Raw genomic sequence first — 18781 nt, forward strand, 5'->3', positions numbered from 1 at the left:
AAAATAGTATTAAAAAATTAAATGAAAGTCATTTTCTTTTTTCTTTTTTTTTTTTTTCAACCCATCTGGTCTCTATTTGGGGCAGCCATGTGTCACGGGTATGAAACGGGATTCTTCTGAAGTGATCCCATCGCAAATGGAACGTAGACCCCAGTAACTCCATAGGTGGATCCAGCTTCCAGAGTTCAAACTGTTGCAGGCGATCCTTTGTCCGAAACTGTGATTTAAAGTCTGGAACTGAGATCGGGCAGTTTGATATTTATTTCTTCTCGGAAATGGAGGAAGAAATTCCTGTCCATTGAGCACTCCTTGCCACCTCAGCAGTACTGAGTTATACATTTGTTCGTTCTTTCGGCAAGCGCCTATTTCACGCCAGGCGCTGCCCGGTGCTAGGAATGCTGATGAGTAACTTGCATGGACAAGCTCTGTGTTCCCACAGCCGGATAGCAGAGAGAATCATCAGGTGACTGAGCCCCTGTCAGGCACTGAAGATGGGAACACACAGGGGTCTCACGAGCACAACTTCCCTGGGGAGGGCAGGCGAGGAGCATGGCCTGGAGGCCCTGGATGGTCTCCTAGAGGAACTAGATTGGATTGAAACTGAGTGATGAGGCTGAGCAAGCCAGCCCTGCAGAGGTGTGGGGAGTAGGGTTCCAGGCAGAGGTCACTGCAAGTGCAAAGGTCCTGGGGCAGGAAGAGCTTAGCAATGTTCAGAGAGCAGAAGGGCCAGCGTGACTAGAACAGAGTGAGTGAGGCGGAGGATGGCATTGTAGGCAGGGAGCTGAGGCACTGGGTAGGGTGAGCAGGTGGGGTGTGTGCCAGGGAGGAGCCATCTGGATTTTGAGCTGTAGACTCAGTGTTCAGAACTACTAGTTAACAAGTAGGGTTCTGTTTTGCACTAGTGTCCCTAAAAAAATGATTTTCTTTTAGTGCTGGGGATTCAGCTCAGGACCTAGCGTATGCTGTGCCACTGTGCACACCCCAGCCCTTTGTTCTGCATTATCTCCCGAGGCCGTGCAGCCCTGCCGTCCAAGCAGGCCGAGGCCGACGAGGATTGGAAGGGGCTGCTGGTGGCCGATCCCCACCCCCTCCACACTCGGTTGGTGTTAAGCAGCCTTCCCGGGACCGAGGGGACTCTGGAGCCCACGCCTCCCATCTTCAGCACACCGCGGCTCGGGAAGCAGGCACTTTAGCGCCCATCCAAAAATAAGACTCAGATTGTGTGGCCTTCAGTGCTCTTGTTACCACTTGCTGAAACCATTTCCCCACGGCGTGGCCCCTTCCTGGCCCTTCCAAGGCTCAGCTGCATGCCGAGAGGGGTGGGGAGGACCGTGTAAGCATGGGGCTGCCCCTCAAGCGAGGGCTAGGGTCCGAGGTCCGTGTGCAAGGAAAAAGTCAAGCACAGTTAAAACGACTCTTCAAAGTCTGCACTAAGTAGAATGCTGGGTACCATCTTGCATTAGGCTCCTTCTGCCAGGGTTTCTCCAGCTGCTACTGCTATGCCTCTGTGTTGGTGAGCTTTATGTTGCTGGCACCAAAATACCTGATTTATACAACTTAAAGCACAAAACGTGGTTTTGGCTTATGGCCTTAGACGTTCAGTCCACGGTAAGGCTGGCTCTCCTGCTGTAGGCCTGCAGTGAGACAGAGACATCATAGCAGGAGGGTGTGGCGGAGGCAAGCTGCTCTCCTCATGGCAGTCAGGAAGCAGTGAGAGGCAGACAGCCAGAGAGGAAGGGGGCGGGGACAGGATGTTCCCTTCAGACCCGCACCCCCAAGGACTTGTGTCATCCACTGGGCCCCACTCCCCATAGCCACTGTGCTATGAACTCACCAGTGGATGAATCCACTTGAGTGTGAGGTTAGAGCTCCATGATCCATTCAGCTCCTAAGATCCCATCAGCCGGCAACCAAACCTTCAACACAGCGAGGCTTTGGGGGGGGACCTCAGCCATGATGGCCTCACTGGACCTGCCCTGGGCTGCCAGACTGATGGTCGTTTCTCTAATCAGCACCAGTTGAAGCCATTGCCTCCTGTTATTATCAAGAAGAGGGTACATTTAAAACAGTGGTTACAGGGGCTGGAAATTTAGCTCAGTGGCACAGCGCCTGCCCGGCAAGCACAAGGTGGTGAGTTTGATTCCTGGTACTGGAAAAAAACAAAACAAAACAAACAAAAAACAGTGGTTACACACTGAGGGGATTTAGGTCCCAGGAGACCTATGGCAGGGTCTGAAGATGATTCAGTCCCCTATCTGAAGCGGGGGGATTCTGCTGAACATTCTGTTTTTTTTTTTTTTTTTTCCCGGTACCAGGAATCGAACTCATGACCTCACGCTTGGCAGGCAGGTGCTGTGCTGCTGAGCTAAATCCCCATCCCCTTCTGGTGAACATTCTGCACAGCACAGGGCACCCCGCAGCAGCAAATGACCCTCCCTGGATAGCAGCGGTGCCAGGCAGAGAAGCCCAGCACTAAAATGCCAGAATCCCGTAGCGTAGCAGGGTCTGCACCGTGACACCTCTGTCCGCGCCCCCGGGAAGACAGGCTCACGCTGTCCACAGGCAGAGCCGCCCTCCTCACCTCATCCGTCAGCCTGTTCCTTTATTCCTTATTTTCCCACCATCCATAGGCGGTTGGAACCCTAAAACCGCGTGTCTCCTCAGGTCCTGCGCGTCGCTGTGGACCGCCTAGGAATCCCCCGTGTGGGGCAGCAGAGAGAGCAGGAGCTCCGCGGGGCTGTTGCGTCTGCTTCCCTGGCCCTTCCTGTCTCTTACTCGTTTCTCCTCTCCTTAGCAGTCCCAGGAGCCTCCAGCTCAGAAGGGCCCCGTGGTCACCACCAAGGTCCGCCGGACCATGAGCGGCCGCGTGCACGAAGCCGTGAAGGCCATCGCGCTCTGCCACAACGTGATCCCCGTGTACGAGTCCAATGGCGTGGCCGACCAGGCCGAGGCCGAGAAGCAGTACGAGGACTCCTGCCGCGTGTACCAGGCGTCCAGCCCAGACGAGGTAACTCCGGGGCAGGCGCCCGAAAGCCATGCGCTCGATATCCTTTGTCCCCCACTGGACTTCAGGGCAACGCGGACATGGATCTGTGCTTCACTTGTCATTCTGGGCTTTTCCCTTCAGTTTTCCCTCTTCCTCCCATAAAAAAATAATTTACTCTGCGGCCGGCGTTAGCGGGATTCTGCGTCTTCTGGCTGCGGGCAGGAGGGGCTTCTCTGGAGTGGAGGGTGGGCGGACCGGGCTGACTGCAGGTCCCCGTGGCCTGGGGCGCACACGCCGAGTGGAGCCCTGCGAGTCCTTTCCGGGGCTCACAGGTGAGGGGTCGCTGTGGTACCTCCAGCCCTGGCTGTCGCTCCTTTCTCGCTTTGTGGGGCAGCAGAATTTGTCCCCTGAGAGACCCCTCCTTGCAGTCTGCGTGGTGTTCGTGTGGCGACTCAAGTCATAAAGCCCAGCTCATCCGTGACCATTGCCCGACTCCGGTGCAGAGCCGGGGGAGCCGTGTGCAGGGAGGGCGGGGCAGGCGGAGGCCTGGCGATGCTGCGGATCTGCTCGGACTTCTGGGAACCCCGCTACCATTTCTCCTTCCTGTGGCTCATCTGGTTTGGCCTGCTGAGGCTTGGCTTTCCCCTTGGGAGTGGGAGCTGGTCCCAGGCATTTCAGTTGAGAGCAAGGCCCCTTGTCTTGGTAGCACCCGGTGGGATTCGAACCGCAGCCAGTTCCGGTGTTGGTGAGCCGGCCAGCACCTGCGCGGGTCCTGGCCTCCAGTCGCTGAGCCGTCTCCGTCCCGTCTGTCCCCGCTCTCTCTCCCTCCAGCCTTTGGTGTGTTTGCTTTAAGGCTGTGCAGAGGTTTTTCCAGGAGGGTAAACCTTTCATGGAATGCCTTGTGCTTCTTGGCTTCTTGTTTTCCAAGAGAACAGGGCTTTATCTCTCTTGTCCATTAACTGTGGTTGGATGCAGATTTCCCTTTTGTTCTAAGTTCTGAGTCATGATTAAAAAAGCAAAGAAAAGAGGTATTTTCCCTTTGACTTTGGTATCTCCGTAGAGGTCACTGTTACCTTATTGGCTTATGTGTGCATGTATTTTATAACTGTTATTACAATTATTGCATATCCATACTAAAACACGAGCCGGGCGTGGTGCTGCACACCTGTAATCCCAGCACTTGGGAGGCTGAGGCAGGAGGATCTTTGAGAGTTCGAGGCCAGCCTGGACTACAAAGTAAGCTCAAGGCCAGCCTGAACTGCATGACCCTGTCTCAAGAAGAGGAAAAAAACCAAAACAAAACAAAACCAAAAAAACTACAAGAAGCTATAGATCAGGAAAGAAAAATGTAAACGTTTACCCTGCTAAAATGTAAATGTTAACCTCTTACCAAATCGCCTTCTAATGAGTGGCAGAGGATTCGTACTGCAAAACACCAGTGCGTTTATGTAAAAACATCACGTGATGCAGAAGGCTGACTGAGATTGAAGTGGGTCTTTCAGGAGGCCTCCGTTTCCCGATCCCCGAAGGGCTCCACTCCGCGTGGCCAAGTCTGGCTCGGACCTTTGAAATTCAATATCAAGAAGACGTTTCCAGTCGTGGCGAGGTCAGTTTATGCAGCTCACATAGGAACCACTGTTGGTCTGACTGTGGGGCTGCTGGCGTAATCTCCACCAGTCAGGGTAGGATTTATTTCCTGTAACAGAAAGCAGGATTTCCTAAATTTGTTTCCTGTGCGCATTCCGCTTTGGAAGCCTTGAAGTGTCTTTATTCAGCTATCGATTACAGCCTGGGGCGCGGGGCCCCCTGCTGCCTACTGTATCCGTCTGAGCAGGATAAACGCGCCCCCCACGTTAGCCAAGCAGGTCCCAGCCCTTTGGCCTCCCTCATTTCTAGGGTGTGTTGGAAGTGTTTCATTTTGGGTGGTACCGAGCTACATCCCCAGCCTTTAAAAAATTTTTTTTCCTATCTTGAGACAGGATCTTGATAAATTGCCTGTGCTGAGCTTGAACTTACGATCTTCCTGCTTTAGCTTCTCAGAGTTCTGTATACTACAGGCATGTACCATCCCTCCCAGCCCTAAATTTTTATATATACATGGAAATGAAGGTGAAGTGTAGAATTACACTCTAGTACCTTTCGTTAAATAGGAAGCGGGGGAAATTGAATTAAGTAACATCCTTTAAGAAGTCATTATAGTTTGCATAATTCTATAGGACTTACGTGTTTGGATGTGTGGGCATGTGCACATATGTGTATATGTGTTCATATGCATAGGTAGTGTGAGCCTATTACATGTGTGATAATTAAAACATTCTGGGCATAGTGGCACATGCCTGTCATCCCAGGTACTCTGAAGGCTGAGGCAGGAGGATCTCAAGTTTTTAAAAATTTAATTCAATTCTTTTTTGTCTTTTTGAGACAGGGTCTCACTATGCAGTTCAGGCTGGCCTTGAGCTTACTTTGTATCCCAGGCTGGCCTTGAACTCCCAACGATCCTCCTGCCTCAGCCTCCCGAGTGCTGGGATTACAGGCACGTGCCACCACACCAGCTCAAGGATCGCAAGTTTGAAGCCAGCCTGGCCAACTTAGTGAGACCCTGTCTCAAAACAGAAATAGAAGGGTTAGGGGTGTAGCTCAGTGGTAGAATACTTGCTTGGCACATGTGAGGCCCTGAATTCCATCCCCAGTATCACGTGCGCACGCACACACACAAACACACACACAAAACGCAATTGTAACTTACAGGCAGTTTTGGACTTGGCTTTTCGTAACTCCTGTTCGAAAGTCTGTCAGTTTGTGGAGCCCCATTGCACCTGTGAGCTCACAGAGGCCCGAGCTTTGCTGACACGTGCTGTGTGTTCCTGTAGTCTCTCAGCACCGTAGACCACAGGGAATGTTTCGGGGGTGGGAGAGTCTCCTGCTGACATCCGCCGCAGAGAAGAGCCCCTCCCCCATCCCGTCCCCTCCCCTCCCCCAGAGCCGCTGCAGCTGGGCTCAGCTTCCGGGTCTGACTCCATCAGTGCAGCGAGGGCTCCTTAGGGAAGACCCAGGAGAGGAGGCCAGGGCAGCGCACTGCAGGGCGTGAGGGGTGCCACCTGTCAGGTCCCTGCCCGTGCCGGACACTGGCTGAGGCTCTGTCGCAACACCAGAGTTACCACGGTTGTGCCCATTTCTCAGATGCGGTGTGAGCTGGCTGGAGAACATTCCCAAGGTCACATGGCTGGTAAGGTGACAGCCAGGCAGCCCACACCCAGAGCGGGACTTGTAACCCACCGCACCCTTGCCTTTCTGCGAGATGACGGCTGCAGAGGGCCTCGCAAACGCTTGAAGTGCTTGAGTCACGGTGCCGTGTTAGCGGAATGCAGGGTTAACATTGGATAAAGCCCCGGCGTCTTATTCTTTCTTGTTGTTGTTTTTTGTTTTTTTTTGAGATAGGATCTTGCTGTGAACTCGAAGTGATCTTCCTGTCTCAGCCTTGAGCTCAAAGTGATCTTCCTGTCTCAGCCTCCTGAGTACGGGGATTTTTTTTTTTTTTTAATGGTGCTGGGGATTGAACCCAGGGCCTTGTGCATGCAAGGCAAGAGCTGTACCACTGAGCCACACCCCTAGCCCTGGGATTATTCGTGACTGCCCTGCTACTTTAGTTCCTTTGGGGGCCCTGTTCTGAGCCAGTGTTGAGAGGCCGTGTATCTTGCAAGTCCAGTGGGATTCTACGCTCCTCCCTTCCCTCCCCTCCTCGCCCTCCTTCCATTTTGGGAAGCTTCTCCCACCGCACTCTGGAGATTGTCCTTCTGAGTCTCACCTTTACCACTGCTCTCTCAGGAAGGAAGTGAGTGTGCTTCTATGGCCCACAGCAGCCCACACAGCTCGGTGCAGGCTGCGGGCTGGCTGCTAGGGGAGCGGGTGCCGGTCCCGGGTTGCAGCCCGCACACGGAGCGGCCTTGGCCTCCACGGCGTCCGGCGCTGCCATCCCCCACGGGTGATGGCAAGGCACCGTGCGGAGACAGCTATCCAGAAGTACGTTCCGGTTTTCATGTTCCCCCAGGCTTTACACAGTAAAGGTAAAGAGCACACATGTGAAAAAAAAATCATCCGTAACTCCCAAATTCAGTGAGAATCACAGGTACCATTTTGCTGTTTTTCTTTCCTAGCTTTCTTCTGTACAAAATGTTAAATACAGTTTGGACATCTGTAATCTAGAAGTCTGAATATCACAGTGTTTTAAAATCCACAACTCTCTGAGTGCTGACATGACGTCACAAGTAGAAAACGCCACACTTGGTCTCCTGTGATAGGTCACAGCCCAAACAGAGGCGCGTGGAAAATACTGAGTAAAGTTACCTTTGGACCTATGATGTATATGCGAAAGGAAATGAATTTCATATTAAACTTGGGTGTCACCTTAGTGTATTTCATTGTGAATATACCACTACTCCCAAATCTGGGAAAAACCTGAAATTCCAAGCACTTCTGGTCCCAGGCGTCGTACTTCAGGGATACCCCACCTGTGTTCAGTGTCATTCCACGCCCCGCGTGTCTTTGTCCACTCTGTAGCGTGTTGTGCTGATCCTTCCCGGTGTGACCAGCCCTGGGAAGGAGCTACTGAATGCTGCACTGCGTCTACCACTGACTGTTTCCTCTATCTCCCAAGCCTGGCATTTAGGAAGTCTCCCACCTTGGACATTATGAGTAACGCCTGCTCTGCTGCCTTCTGCATGAGCTCTGCACACCTGACTGTGTAGTAAGAGGTCCCAGGTATCATGTTTTGCACCTCCTTAAACTTGTTGCTGAGCGTGGTTATAAAAACCACCGGGAAACTTGAGCCCACGTCGGGGCGAGGGTGGCAGTCGTGGGTTCCTGTTGTAGCTATGAGGTGGTCTTTCCCGAGCCCACCTTCGTCTCTCAGTGAACCTAAAGTGTACGCAGTTCCCTAAATGCCTTCTTGTCCCCTGAGCCTCGGCTTCGGGCTCAGGGACAATGACAGCATTCAGCTGTCTGCACGGAGCTCAAGGGTGTGGAGTCGAAAGGACCTGGGAGGGAGGTGGCTTTGCTCTTGGACCCCGTGGGTGAGGTCAGGGGTCAGAAGTCAGGAACTTTCCAGGCGGGGAGAAACCCCTATCAATGTTATTTATTAACCACGGGGGTCTAGGATCTTGGGGCAGGATTCCGCTCGTTTAGAAGGGAGTGGGGCGTGTTTGAGGCAGAACCAGAAAGTGTTTCACAGACTTTGCAGAAAGCAATGAGCCCTCCCTGGTGTAGCGCCTCTGTGGGCTAAAGATGCAAACGTTCTGTCCCGTAGGCTACGTGAACAGTCATTTTAAAATCATTAAACGTGTGTGGCCATGATTCCATCCTTTTTAAGTTTTACTAAGAACTAAGCAGTTGGAAGCTGGATGTCAAGAACTAGAAATTGGGGTACAGGAGTGGCCTTTTGCACTCTTGCCACTGGTCCCTGACCCTAGCAGGCTGTGGTTTGTTTGACCCTAACAGGCTGTGTTAATACTTTTTTTTAAGCAATATTTAAAAAAATTCACTTACTTTTATGTAAAAGTCAGCTCTCTTACAAAAGGTCAGATCTGGAAATAGTGGGCCGAATTTCTACCTGGGAGTGGCTGACCAGGCTGCCTCAGCTGGCGGGCGGCTGAGGTCTTAGCTCACCCTGGCTCCTACGTGCCCGCCCCGTCCGGCGTGTTAGTGAACGCATTTCCTCGTTGAAGGAAGGAAAGCTTGGGCCAGTGGGTAGATTTACAGTCGCGCAAGGCTTGTTTAGGGCCGGCTGGCTCCTCTGTGTGAGTCTGGGGGTTCATCTTCTTGAAGGCCACTGGAGAGCCCCTGGAGTCAGAAGTCTGACCCCTGGCTCTGGATCGTGCCGTTGTGATTAATATGTCTCCTGCTTTTGACGAGAATGCACGCTACTGCGTATGCTCTGGCCCGTTTCCCAAACCCACCGTCCCAGGTACAAAGGGAAGTTATTAAAACTTGTCAAGGGTGCTTTAACGCTGACCTCCCCATGATGAAAAAGCTCTTTCTGACATTTTTTTTTTTTTTTTTTTTTAGTTTTTCTCCGGTACCGGAAACCAAACTCACGACCTTGCGCTTGCCAGGCAGGCGCTTTGCCGCTGAGCTAAATCCCCAGCCCGAAAAAGCTCTTTCATGGGGGCTTGTGGCCCGAGTGCTTCAGACAGGCCTTGAGAGGGGAGTGGGTTCCAGCGGCGATCTCGGGGACCCCTGATTGCGATCCTCTTGCCTGGCCTTGTTCCGGTTCAGTCCCACTCACATCTCCTGCATTTGCTCACCGTTCTCCTTAGCAGGGCTTCTGTTTCCACTGCCACTGGGACCCCTGGTTCTTCTGACCTCCGGCCCCCAAAACCCTGACTCAGGCTAAGACAGTGGGGCTTGAGACCCAAAGGCCCTCTTCACCAGGGAGCGATGCCGTTACCCAAAGCTCAGGATGGCCGAAAGAACGAGCCTGGTTTGTAGCATTATCTCCGTTCACCCTCAGGTGTGTTTGTGAGCACCCCAATTCTGCTGAGCAACCCCACTGTCCCATGGTCTGCCTCGGGGGGTTTAATGTGTCCTGTTCATACCAACTATGTTGAAGCCCAAGGATGTGGTGGGGGAGGGAGCAGAGGTTCCCCCGAGGGCTCATTTGTTGGAATCTGCTCTGCAGAGACTGCAGAGGTTGCAGGTAGGGTGCGAGATCCTGAAGGAGGCCCTGAGGTTCCTAACTCCGCTGCTGAGGTTTGCTGTGAGAAGAGGCTCTGGCTGTGTTTGTACGAAGTCCTGACAGTCGTGAGCCATCCTTCCTCAGGGCATCTGTCCGTTGTGAGTGTCACAGACGTGTAGGCCAGCGTTTCCGCTCACGCAAACCCGCAGGCCCGGGGCTGATGTGTCCTCCAGCTCTGCAAACCCCGTGCATCTTCTGGGTTCCAGGTTCTTTCTCCAGGAAAGCTCAGGGCAGGCACCAGGGCTCAGCAGAGCTCCTGGAAGCCTCAAGTCAGGATTTTCAGGTATTCTCAGGATAACCAAAGAGGACTTAAAGAAGTGATTGTGGCAGCTGCTTATAAACCAGAAAGAAAACAAGACTTTCAGTGATGTTCGAAAGTGTCTGAAGAATAATGTTTTCTTCCTTATTGCTAAATTGGTATGTAAAGAAGGGTGTAAATGCAGTCAGACTTTATAGCTTGTGCATCACTGGCTAAAATACCTTCCACGCGTGTTGGGATGCTTACTTACTTATTTAAAATAAAAAATAAAAGAAATGCATGTACGTGTTAGAATATTTCAGTGGTACCATGCACTGTGGCTCATGCCCATAATCACAGCACTCTGGGAGGCTGAGGCAGGAAGATTGCAAGTTTCAGCCGTGACTTAACAAGACCCTTGTCTCAAAAATTTAAAAAAGGGGTGGGGAGCTGGGAGTGTATCTCGAAATTCAAAAAAGGAGGAGGTCTGAGAATACAGCTCAGTGCAAAGGCACTGGGTCTAATCCTCAGTATTGTTAACTAAATAAATAAATATTTAAAATCAGTGGTACAGGAAGCCAGAAGTATTTCTCTTCAAATGTACCACTCCATAAACGTTTTTGTATATACCCACGCTCTTTTGCAGACATGTTGATCTTTACTGATTTGTCAGTTTTACACTTCAAAAGGAAGCAGACAAAACAGGTCACGTTGAACATCAGTGTCTTAGTGCCTTCAGGGCTGCTATAACACAATGCCACAGACTGTGTGGCTTAGAAACAATGGAACCGTAATTCTCACGGTTCTGGAGGCAGGAAGTCCTGCTCGAGGCGCTGCTTTCTGGCCTGCGGCAGGCTGCCTTTCCTGTGTCTCACTGGGCAGAAGAAGTGAGGAGCTGACAGGTCTCCTTTAAGGGCTTCCCTCACAATGTAATTTCTTCCCAGATGCCATCACCTTGGCAATCAGCTTTTTTTTGTTGTTTTTTATTCCGGTACCAGGAATTGAACTCATGACCTTGCGCTTGCCAGGCAGGCGCTGTGCCACTGAGCTAAATCCCCAGTCCCTGGCATCAGCTTTTAACCCATGAACCGAGGGGGTCTGAGAACCCAGACCATAACATAGAATCATTACATTGAATAAATAAGTAAATGAATGAGTTTTCAAAGACTTGGGAACCTGCAGGGAAAAACCTCATCATGTCCTAATTGTTTGAAAGGTGGGGGTCAGTGTGACAGTGTCTTCTGCTGGTCGGAGTTGAAAGCTGCACACCACCCCTGGTTGACTCACTGCAACATGACAGGAAGCAGGGGAAAGCTGTGAAATAACTTCTGGCTAACACAAACTCGGCTCCTATCAGCGGCACTTACCTGAGTAGACATCTGAGCGGAGCCAGCCAAGGATGATCAAGATAACACTTTCCTAGCAGAAGAGATGGGAAGTACTTACTTGGAGTCCCTGCCCTGCTTTTGTCTTTTTCAGACAGGGTCTCCCTATGCAGTTCAGGCTGGCCTTGAGCTCACTTTGTAGCGCAGGCTAGCCTCAAACTCGCAACGATCCTCCTGCTTCAGCCTCCTGAGTGCTGGGATTACAGGCGTGCACCACCACGCCCGGCTTCTTCAACTCATTTTATAGCCCAGGCCGGCTTTGAACATGCAGCAATCCTCTTGCCTGTCTCCCGAGTGCTGGGATTACAGGTGTGTGCCACTTCGCCCAGCTTCAACTCATTTTATAGCCCAGGCTGGCCTTGAACATGCAGCGATCCTCTTGCCTGTCTCCTGAGTGCTAGGATTACAGGCATTCGCTACCACACTCAGCCAAGCCCCTTATTTTGAGGGGAGTTTAACGGAAGAGGGGCTGGCGAGATACGAACTCCAGCTTTAAGCTCCAGCTCGATGCCTCCTTCGGGGAGCATCAGGTCAGCCAGTGATACTCGGGTTCCAAGAACTGGGGAGCAGCTGGCTGCAGGCCTCCTCGTGGCTGAGCTTCTGCAGCGCTGTCCCGGTGGGGATTCAGGAAGAACCCTGATGCTTCCGGTGCTGGAGGGGTGCCGTCCTGCCATAGAATCCCCAGAAAAGTGATGGGCCCCCCTCAGTCAGGAAGCAATGGTTAGAAATAGTTTGGGCGTGCAAAAAGTTACGTAAGGGTCCCTGGCTTGCGATAATTCTACTTAGGATATTTCAGCTGTACAGTGGTGTAAAAACAGCATGTGCTGGGTAGAATATTTGTATTTTGAATTTGAAGCTTTGGTCTTTTCTGGGGCCAGTGAGGTGCCTCCAGTCCTCTCTCGAGGCGCATGTCTGGAGGAGCCTTCAGCCCACTCCAGCCCACCCCCCGCCAGGTTACGCTTTATAAGAAAACAGTGGGGCACCCTTTGTCTTCCTTTATCTTTCCCAGATACAGCACCTGTGGATTGGGATCAGGGATAAAAAGAGGGCTTGTTGGACATTAAAAGTGGAAAACTTCCTGTGTCTGTGTCCTGTTGCTGGTAGCAGACGACTGGGTATCTGATGTTAAAAAATGAAGCGAAGTTATTATCTTCCAGTTCTGCAGGTTACAGGTAGAGATAGCATCAGGGCGGGGCAGGGCTGCGTCACTCCCGCAGGCTCTGGGGACGGCTGTGTCCTTCCTCGTGCAGCTCCTGCAGGCTGTCCGTGTTGCGCGGAGATGGCCCGGCCTGTCTTCGCAGCCGGCAGCATCCCATCTCCCCGGCCTTTGCTGTGTGCAGTCTCTCCCTGGCCCCCGGCCTGAAGGGCTCCCCTCTGAGGACTCCTGTGGTCCGGTTGGGGGACAGCCCCCCGGTAAAGGTCCTTGTGCTTAGTCCCATCTGCAGAGTCCCTTTTGTCCCGGCAGGGGCTGCATCTGGGGGTTAGGGCGGGGCCTCTTTGGGGACCACTCCTCTGCCCACTCCACTTCCCGTCAGTGTTAATGGTGATAGGGGTCCGGGGGCCCCTGCTAAGGACATGCTGACCACACGCACACCTGGTGCCGGCCGTGGATTTGGAGGGGCGTCTGGCAGTGCGCTGCGGGCTCAGAGGCCGGTCCTGTCCCAGCCGAGAGCCACGCCCCTGCCCCACAGACTGTTTCTTTCTTTTCGTTTCCTCCCCATCCCCAAACCCCAGTACTGGGGCCTTCACAGCAGGCTCCATCTGCAGCCCTTAAAACAATTTTTAGTATTTTGAAGCAAAGCCTCACTGAGTCACTATATTGCCCAGACTGGGCTAGAACTTTAGACCCTCCTGCCTCAGCATCCCAGAGTGTTGGGATTACAGGTGTGCACCACCACACTCAGCTAGAACCTCAGATTCTTCATCCGCAGGAAGAGCTGCTCTTCCCTGTCTCTGAGGAGGAAGCAAGGTGACCCTGCTGTGCTGTCGGCAGTCAAGACTCTCGTACCTGTCCCTGCCCCACCCCCAATCAAGGCCTCTTCCCGTGCCCGGTGAAGGGCAAGCAGGGGCCGTGTGCCTGTGCCCTTCCGCACCTCCCGCCCCGCTCTGCCCTTTCCTTTCCTCTTCATTTCCTTCTATTTCTGGAGAGCCCAGGTCCAGCCATCTGCAGACATCTTTTATTTCCTTCATGGCCTTTTAAGGTTGGGCCGGTAAATCACTTCATTTAAAAGCTAGACGGTCTCGGGGACAAGTCCAGATTTCGGGCTTTTCTTGAGAAACTGGGTGTTCTGGCCACGCTGGGCCTGGTGCGTGCCTGCAGGGCAGCCTCCTCCCCAGCGCGTCGCTGCCGCTCTAGCAGGGTGTCTTCTCTGCCACAGTCCGCACCTGGCCCTCCTCGATCACTGCGATCACTGCACGACCAGTGTGCGCCATTTTGTGGAGCTCGAGATGCTCCGCCTCTGACCTTCCCTGGGGTGGGCCTGGCTGAGGCGGGCCGGGCCGGACCGCACGAGCCCTGGAGGGACGGCAGTCACGTGGAGCACAGCCCTGGGCTGGTCTCTGTCACTGCCCGGCGCCGCCCCCTCGCCTGCTCTGTTCACTTTCTGAGCCGCAGTTTCCTCGCCAGTGTACATCAAACTTCTCCACCTTTGCGCTGCTGACTTGCTGGGTGACTGGTGGGGCCGTCCCTGCGTGGTGGATGGCTGCTCAAAACATCATGGCCGGGGCTGGGGATTTAGCTCAGCGGCAAAGCGCCTGCCTGGCAAGCGCAAGGTCGTGAGTTCGGTTCCCGGTGCCGGAGAAAAACAAACAAAAAAACATCATGGCCGTGGCCCCTGGGTCCCAGCGGCAGCCTGCTCCCAACTGTGACAACCACGGGTGCCCTCAGGCATTGCCACATGTTCCCCGGGGGCCAGAATCACCCAGTTAAGAGCCCAGAGGGGTGTGTGTGAGCCGGAAGGTGCAGTGCCCACGGCCGCCGCCCTTCCTTCCCCGTGGGCCGTGGCTCAGTGCAGTCTGCCAGAGGTGGTTGATGGTGGCGAGTCTGAGCGTTTGGGTCCCCCTCTGCCACACCTGTGGCATACAGCCTGCTCCGGTGTCTGAGAGACAGACAGGTTAGCCTTCGGGAGGGACTGTGCTGAGGGTGACAGCAGCACCCCAGCCCCTGAGCCCAAACCCTCGCTGTCCCCGGGACAGGGACTGCCTGCCCCTCACCCGTCTTGCCCCACCCACTTCCGCCTGGTGCTCGTGATCTGACCTGAGACCCTGTGTTATTTCTAGGTAGCTCTGGTCCAGTGGACGGAGAGCGTGGGCCTGACCCTGGTGGGCCGAGACCAGTCTTCTGTGCAGCTGAGGACCCCTGGTGACCAGATCCTGAACTTCACCATCCTGCAGATCTTCCCTTTCACCTACGAAAGCAAACGCATGGGCATCATTGTGCGGGTGAGTCCTGCCGGGCCCCAGCACGCAGCTTGTGACCTTCCGACCCTCCTAGCGGCAGTGTCTGCTACCCAGGCCAACGAGGGAATGTGACAGAGCAGAAAGGAAGTTAGTCCAGCTGGGGGACAGACCCTAGGTGGCCGACCAGCTATGGCGAATTGTTTAGCTTTTACATTTGAGATTTTAGGGTCTCCCCTGCCCCCTGGAATTAACTCAGCGTCTTCACTTTGAGCTATATCCTCAGCTCTTTTCTTTTGCTGTATTTTTGTTGTTGTTTGTTTTTAAATTTTGAGACAGGATCTTACCAAGTTGCTAAGCTCCCCAGGGTAGGCTTAAATTTTGTAATCTTCCTGCCTCAGCCTCCCAAGCCATTAGAGTTCAGAAATGTGCCATCAAGCCTGCCACATAGAAGATCTATGCATATAGCTTGGACCTTTCTTGATAGCTTATGTCTCATTTTCTTTGTTTAATTTGTGTGTGCTTTGTTTTTTATTCAGTTTATTTTAGGTGGAGTTCTTTGAAACAGGGTCTCACCATGTAGTCGAGGCTGACCTTGAACTCACAGTGATCTTCCTGCCTCAGCCTCTGAGAGCTAGGATTACAGGTGTGCGCCATCACACCTGGCTGTGTTTTTTGAAAATTTTTTTCTTTCAGTGTTAGGGATCGAACCCAAGGCCTTGTGCATGCTAGACAAGTTGTATCTCAGCTCCTGTATTTTTTTATTGAGATGAAACTCACATAACATAACCATTTTAAAGTGAACAATTCAGTGGCATTTAGTCTCTTAATAACATGGTGCCATCATCATTTCTGTCCGATTTCAAAGAATTTTTATCACTCCTAAAGAAAAGCCTGCCCCTGCCCTGTTCCTGGTAGCTACCAGCCTGCTTTCTGTCTTAATGGGTTTGCCTCTTCCGGACATTTCGTGTAAATGGAATTGTGCGGTGGCGGCCTTTGGTGTCTGGCTTCTTTCCCTTGGCCTGTTTTCAAGGGTCATCCGTATTGCAGTGTGCGTAGAGTTTTGTTCTCTTCAGGGCTGACTAGTATTCTCTTGTATGCGTGCACAGCCTGAGCTCACCCAGATAGACTATGGGTCGGAAGTGTATCAGTTGTTGGGCTTTGGGGGTATATTTGCATATATTTAGTAAGATCTCTTGGGGGTAGACTCAAGTCTCAGGGCAGAATTCATTTGTTTCCTGTATACCTGGGGTGCAGCCTGCAGGTCGTTTTATGCGGTGTGTTCAGGCACCCCCTCCTGACCTCTGACGCACCTTGTCTCAGGAGGGCCGGTGAGGAATTTCCACCGGGGGCATCACGTTAATGCTCAACAGCTGTGGACGTGAGAATTTGCATTTTTGGCTTTGGGTTGCCCAGCCTGTGTCTTGCTTTTTCATTCCTTCGCGCGTGGACATTTAAGTGGTTGCTAGCTGTCGGCCGTTGTGAGCAGTGCCGCTGTGCGTCTTCATGGATAAGGGTGGGAGGGCCCACTTCCGGTTGCTCTGAGCATATGCTCCGGAGCACAGTCGCACACGTGTGCTGGTCCGTTACCATTTGCTGGCTAATTCTCTCTCTAACCTGATGAGGCGTCTCCCAACTATTTTCTCTTAAAAATTTCGTTATTACTATCACTGCTACTACCAGCAATACTAGTAGTAGTATTATTTTGCCGTACTAGGGATTAAACTGAGGACTTTTCCACTGAGCGACACCCCCAGGCCTGTTTTATTTTGAGATAGGCTCTCACTAAGTTGCTAAATTGTCTGGGCTGAGCTCAAACTTTGCAACCTTCCTGCCTCAGCCTCCCAGAGGGCTGGGATTACAGGCCTGTGCCACCAACCCGCCAACCGGCTGTTAAAGTATTCTACACAATGTTGCATTGTTTTATATTCTCGCCAGCAGTTTCCAGTTTCTTCAGATTCTTGTAAACACTTGTTTTTTTTGTTTTGTTTTGTTTTGTTTTTTTAATAAATCATGACTGTCCTTGATGTTGTGAAGTGGTGTTTTAGCATGGTTTGGATTTGCATTTTTGAAATGACTGTGTTGAACATCTTTTCATGTCTGCAGCCATTTGTCCTTGCCTCCCTTCCCTTTCTCCCTCCCCCGCTTTTGTAAGCAAATCAAAGGCCTTCATATTGGACTATACCCCACCCCCAGCCCATTTTATTTGTTATTTCGAAACCGTCTTGTAAAGTCACCAAGTTGCCGAAACAGGCCTCAAACCTGTGATCCCTCTGGCTCATCTTCCAGAGCACTGGGCTTGTAAAATTGTGCTACCATGCCCACCTCCTTTTATAGTTTTTGAACCTTTTATTGACACACAGCATACACTAAAAAATTACAAGCATCCTAAATATACAACTGGTTGTTTTTTTGTGTTTTTTTTTTTTCCTGGTACCAGGAATCGAACTCATGACCTTGTGCTTGTCAGGCAGGCGCTGTGCCGCTGAGCTAAATCCCCAGCCCCTTGTTTTTTGTTTTGCTTGGGCAGGTATGAAAAGTTTTTTGTTTTTTTTAGTAATGGGTATTGAACCCAGGACCTTCACACTGAGCTATACCCCTAGCCCTTTATATATGTGCGTGTATGTAGTATGTAAGTACATGTATGTGTGTGTGTGTATAGTTTGTACGTACTTGTATGTATAGGCACTATTTAGAGACAGTGCTAAGTCACTAAGTTGCCCAGGCTGGGCTTGAACTTGGAATCCTCCTGCTTCAGCCTTCTGAGCAGATGGGATTTCCGGTGCGCAGCACCATGCCTGGAAACAAGGATGTTTAGAAGAAACAACTCACCGCTTTTTCTAGCCCTCCTAGGCTTCCGCAGTCACTGTCTTAGTCCTTTACTCTATGGCACTCATGCCTGGGACAGCTGGGGAGCTGCGCTGGGCGAGACACAGGAGCAGGAGCAGCTGTGCGAGTGGGACTGCGATGGCTGCGTGGGACTCTGCGCTGGCGGCTTTCGGAGTGGTCAGATAAACTAACTCACTTGCTTCTCACCTAACCCAGCCTGGCAGGCACCGTGTCTGTTGCCCCTGAGATATAGCAAGGCCGAGAAACGTGCCCAGCTTCACCCGCTAGAACGGAGGAACAGGGATTGGGCCCCAGGCAGGAAGCTCCCAGGGCCTCTGCTCCTCCCGGATGCGCTGGGACCCAGGCTTGGGCTGTGACCGGAGGGACGAGGAGAACCTCACAGGTCCCCTGCGGTCATGTTGGGGCGTGTGCAATTTCGCACTGCTGTGTAACAGAGTACCCAGTGGGGGCATAAAAGGATAGCATTTTATTCTCTGACAGGTTGTGTGTGCTGGGAACTGGGCCGCAGCTCAGCCGGTCCTCTGGCTTTGTGTAGGCTTTGTCACAGGCTGGGGCCGGGGCACTGGCTGGGGCGTTGGCCGGGGATGCCGTCCCGCAGGCTGCCCTGGGACAGGGTCCACTCTGGGCAGCATTGATGTTCCTGGGACTTGCCTGGGGTGTTGCCCCAGGAGGACCGTCCTGGGTCCGCACCCAGCCCCCATCTCAGGGGAGGATGTGAGTTCAAAGTCTCCGTTTTGTAACTCAGTCTTTAGCCGTCATCTGTTATCTGGAGCAAGTGGCCAGGGCCAGCCCCCAGCCAGAGGGGTGCGTGACGGAGCGCAGAAATGCCAGACCTTGGGGACCGTCGGGTGCTAGTTTCCGGGCGACCTCCCCAGGGAAGCGAGTGGCCCCCTGGCGCGGTGTGCAGGGATTTTTATGCTCCAGATGCCAGTAGGCACAGGCAGACGCTGCAGGACCTGTCCTTGGCAACTTCCCCGCGGGGAGGGAGCTTTTCCTCCTACACAGCTGCAGCTTTTCCCACGCTCCGCACTGCCCCGCCGCGGGGTTCCGGGCCGTATCTCGAGCACTCATCTGACGCCAGGCTCATCCAGCAGCGTGGATCTTGTGGGCGGGGGCTTCCCGGAGAGGGAGAGTCAGCGTCTCCTACAGAATGACCCCAACTTTGGTCCAGCCTTTGATCACTTGAGGGTTGAATC

The 18781-nt window shown here is 52.7% G+C and overlaps 1 protein-coding gene across 4 annotated transcripts in view; it reads left to right on the forward strand.

The window, feature by feature from the left end:
• Atp9a (ATPase, class II, type 9A) overlaps nt 1–18781 on the forward strand; it is a 114577-nt gene that overhangs the window by 70137 nt on the left and 25659 nt on the right. For all 4 annotated transcript variants that reach the window (XM_013518320.1, XM_013518319.1, XM_013518321.1 and 1 more), the window contains exons 14-15: nt 2795–3007; nt 14619–14780. In XM_013518320.1, the coding sequence (XP_013373774.1) occupies nt 2795–3007; nt 14619–14780 (375 nt within the window). The remainder of the gene's footprint in view (nt 1–2794; nt 3008–14618; nt 14781–18781) is intronic.

The sequence above is a fragment of the Chinchilla lanigera genome, unplaced genomic scaffold, assembly GCF_000276665.1.
Source record: "Chinchilla lanigera isolate Chin_1 unplaced genomic scaffold, ChiLan1.0 scaffold00044, whole genome shotgun sequence".
In the NCBI taxonomy this organism is placed as follows: domain Eukaryota; kingdom Metazoa; phylum Chordata; class Mammalia; order Rodentia; family Chinchillidae; genus Chinchilla; species Chinchilla lanigera.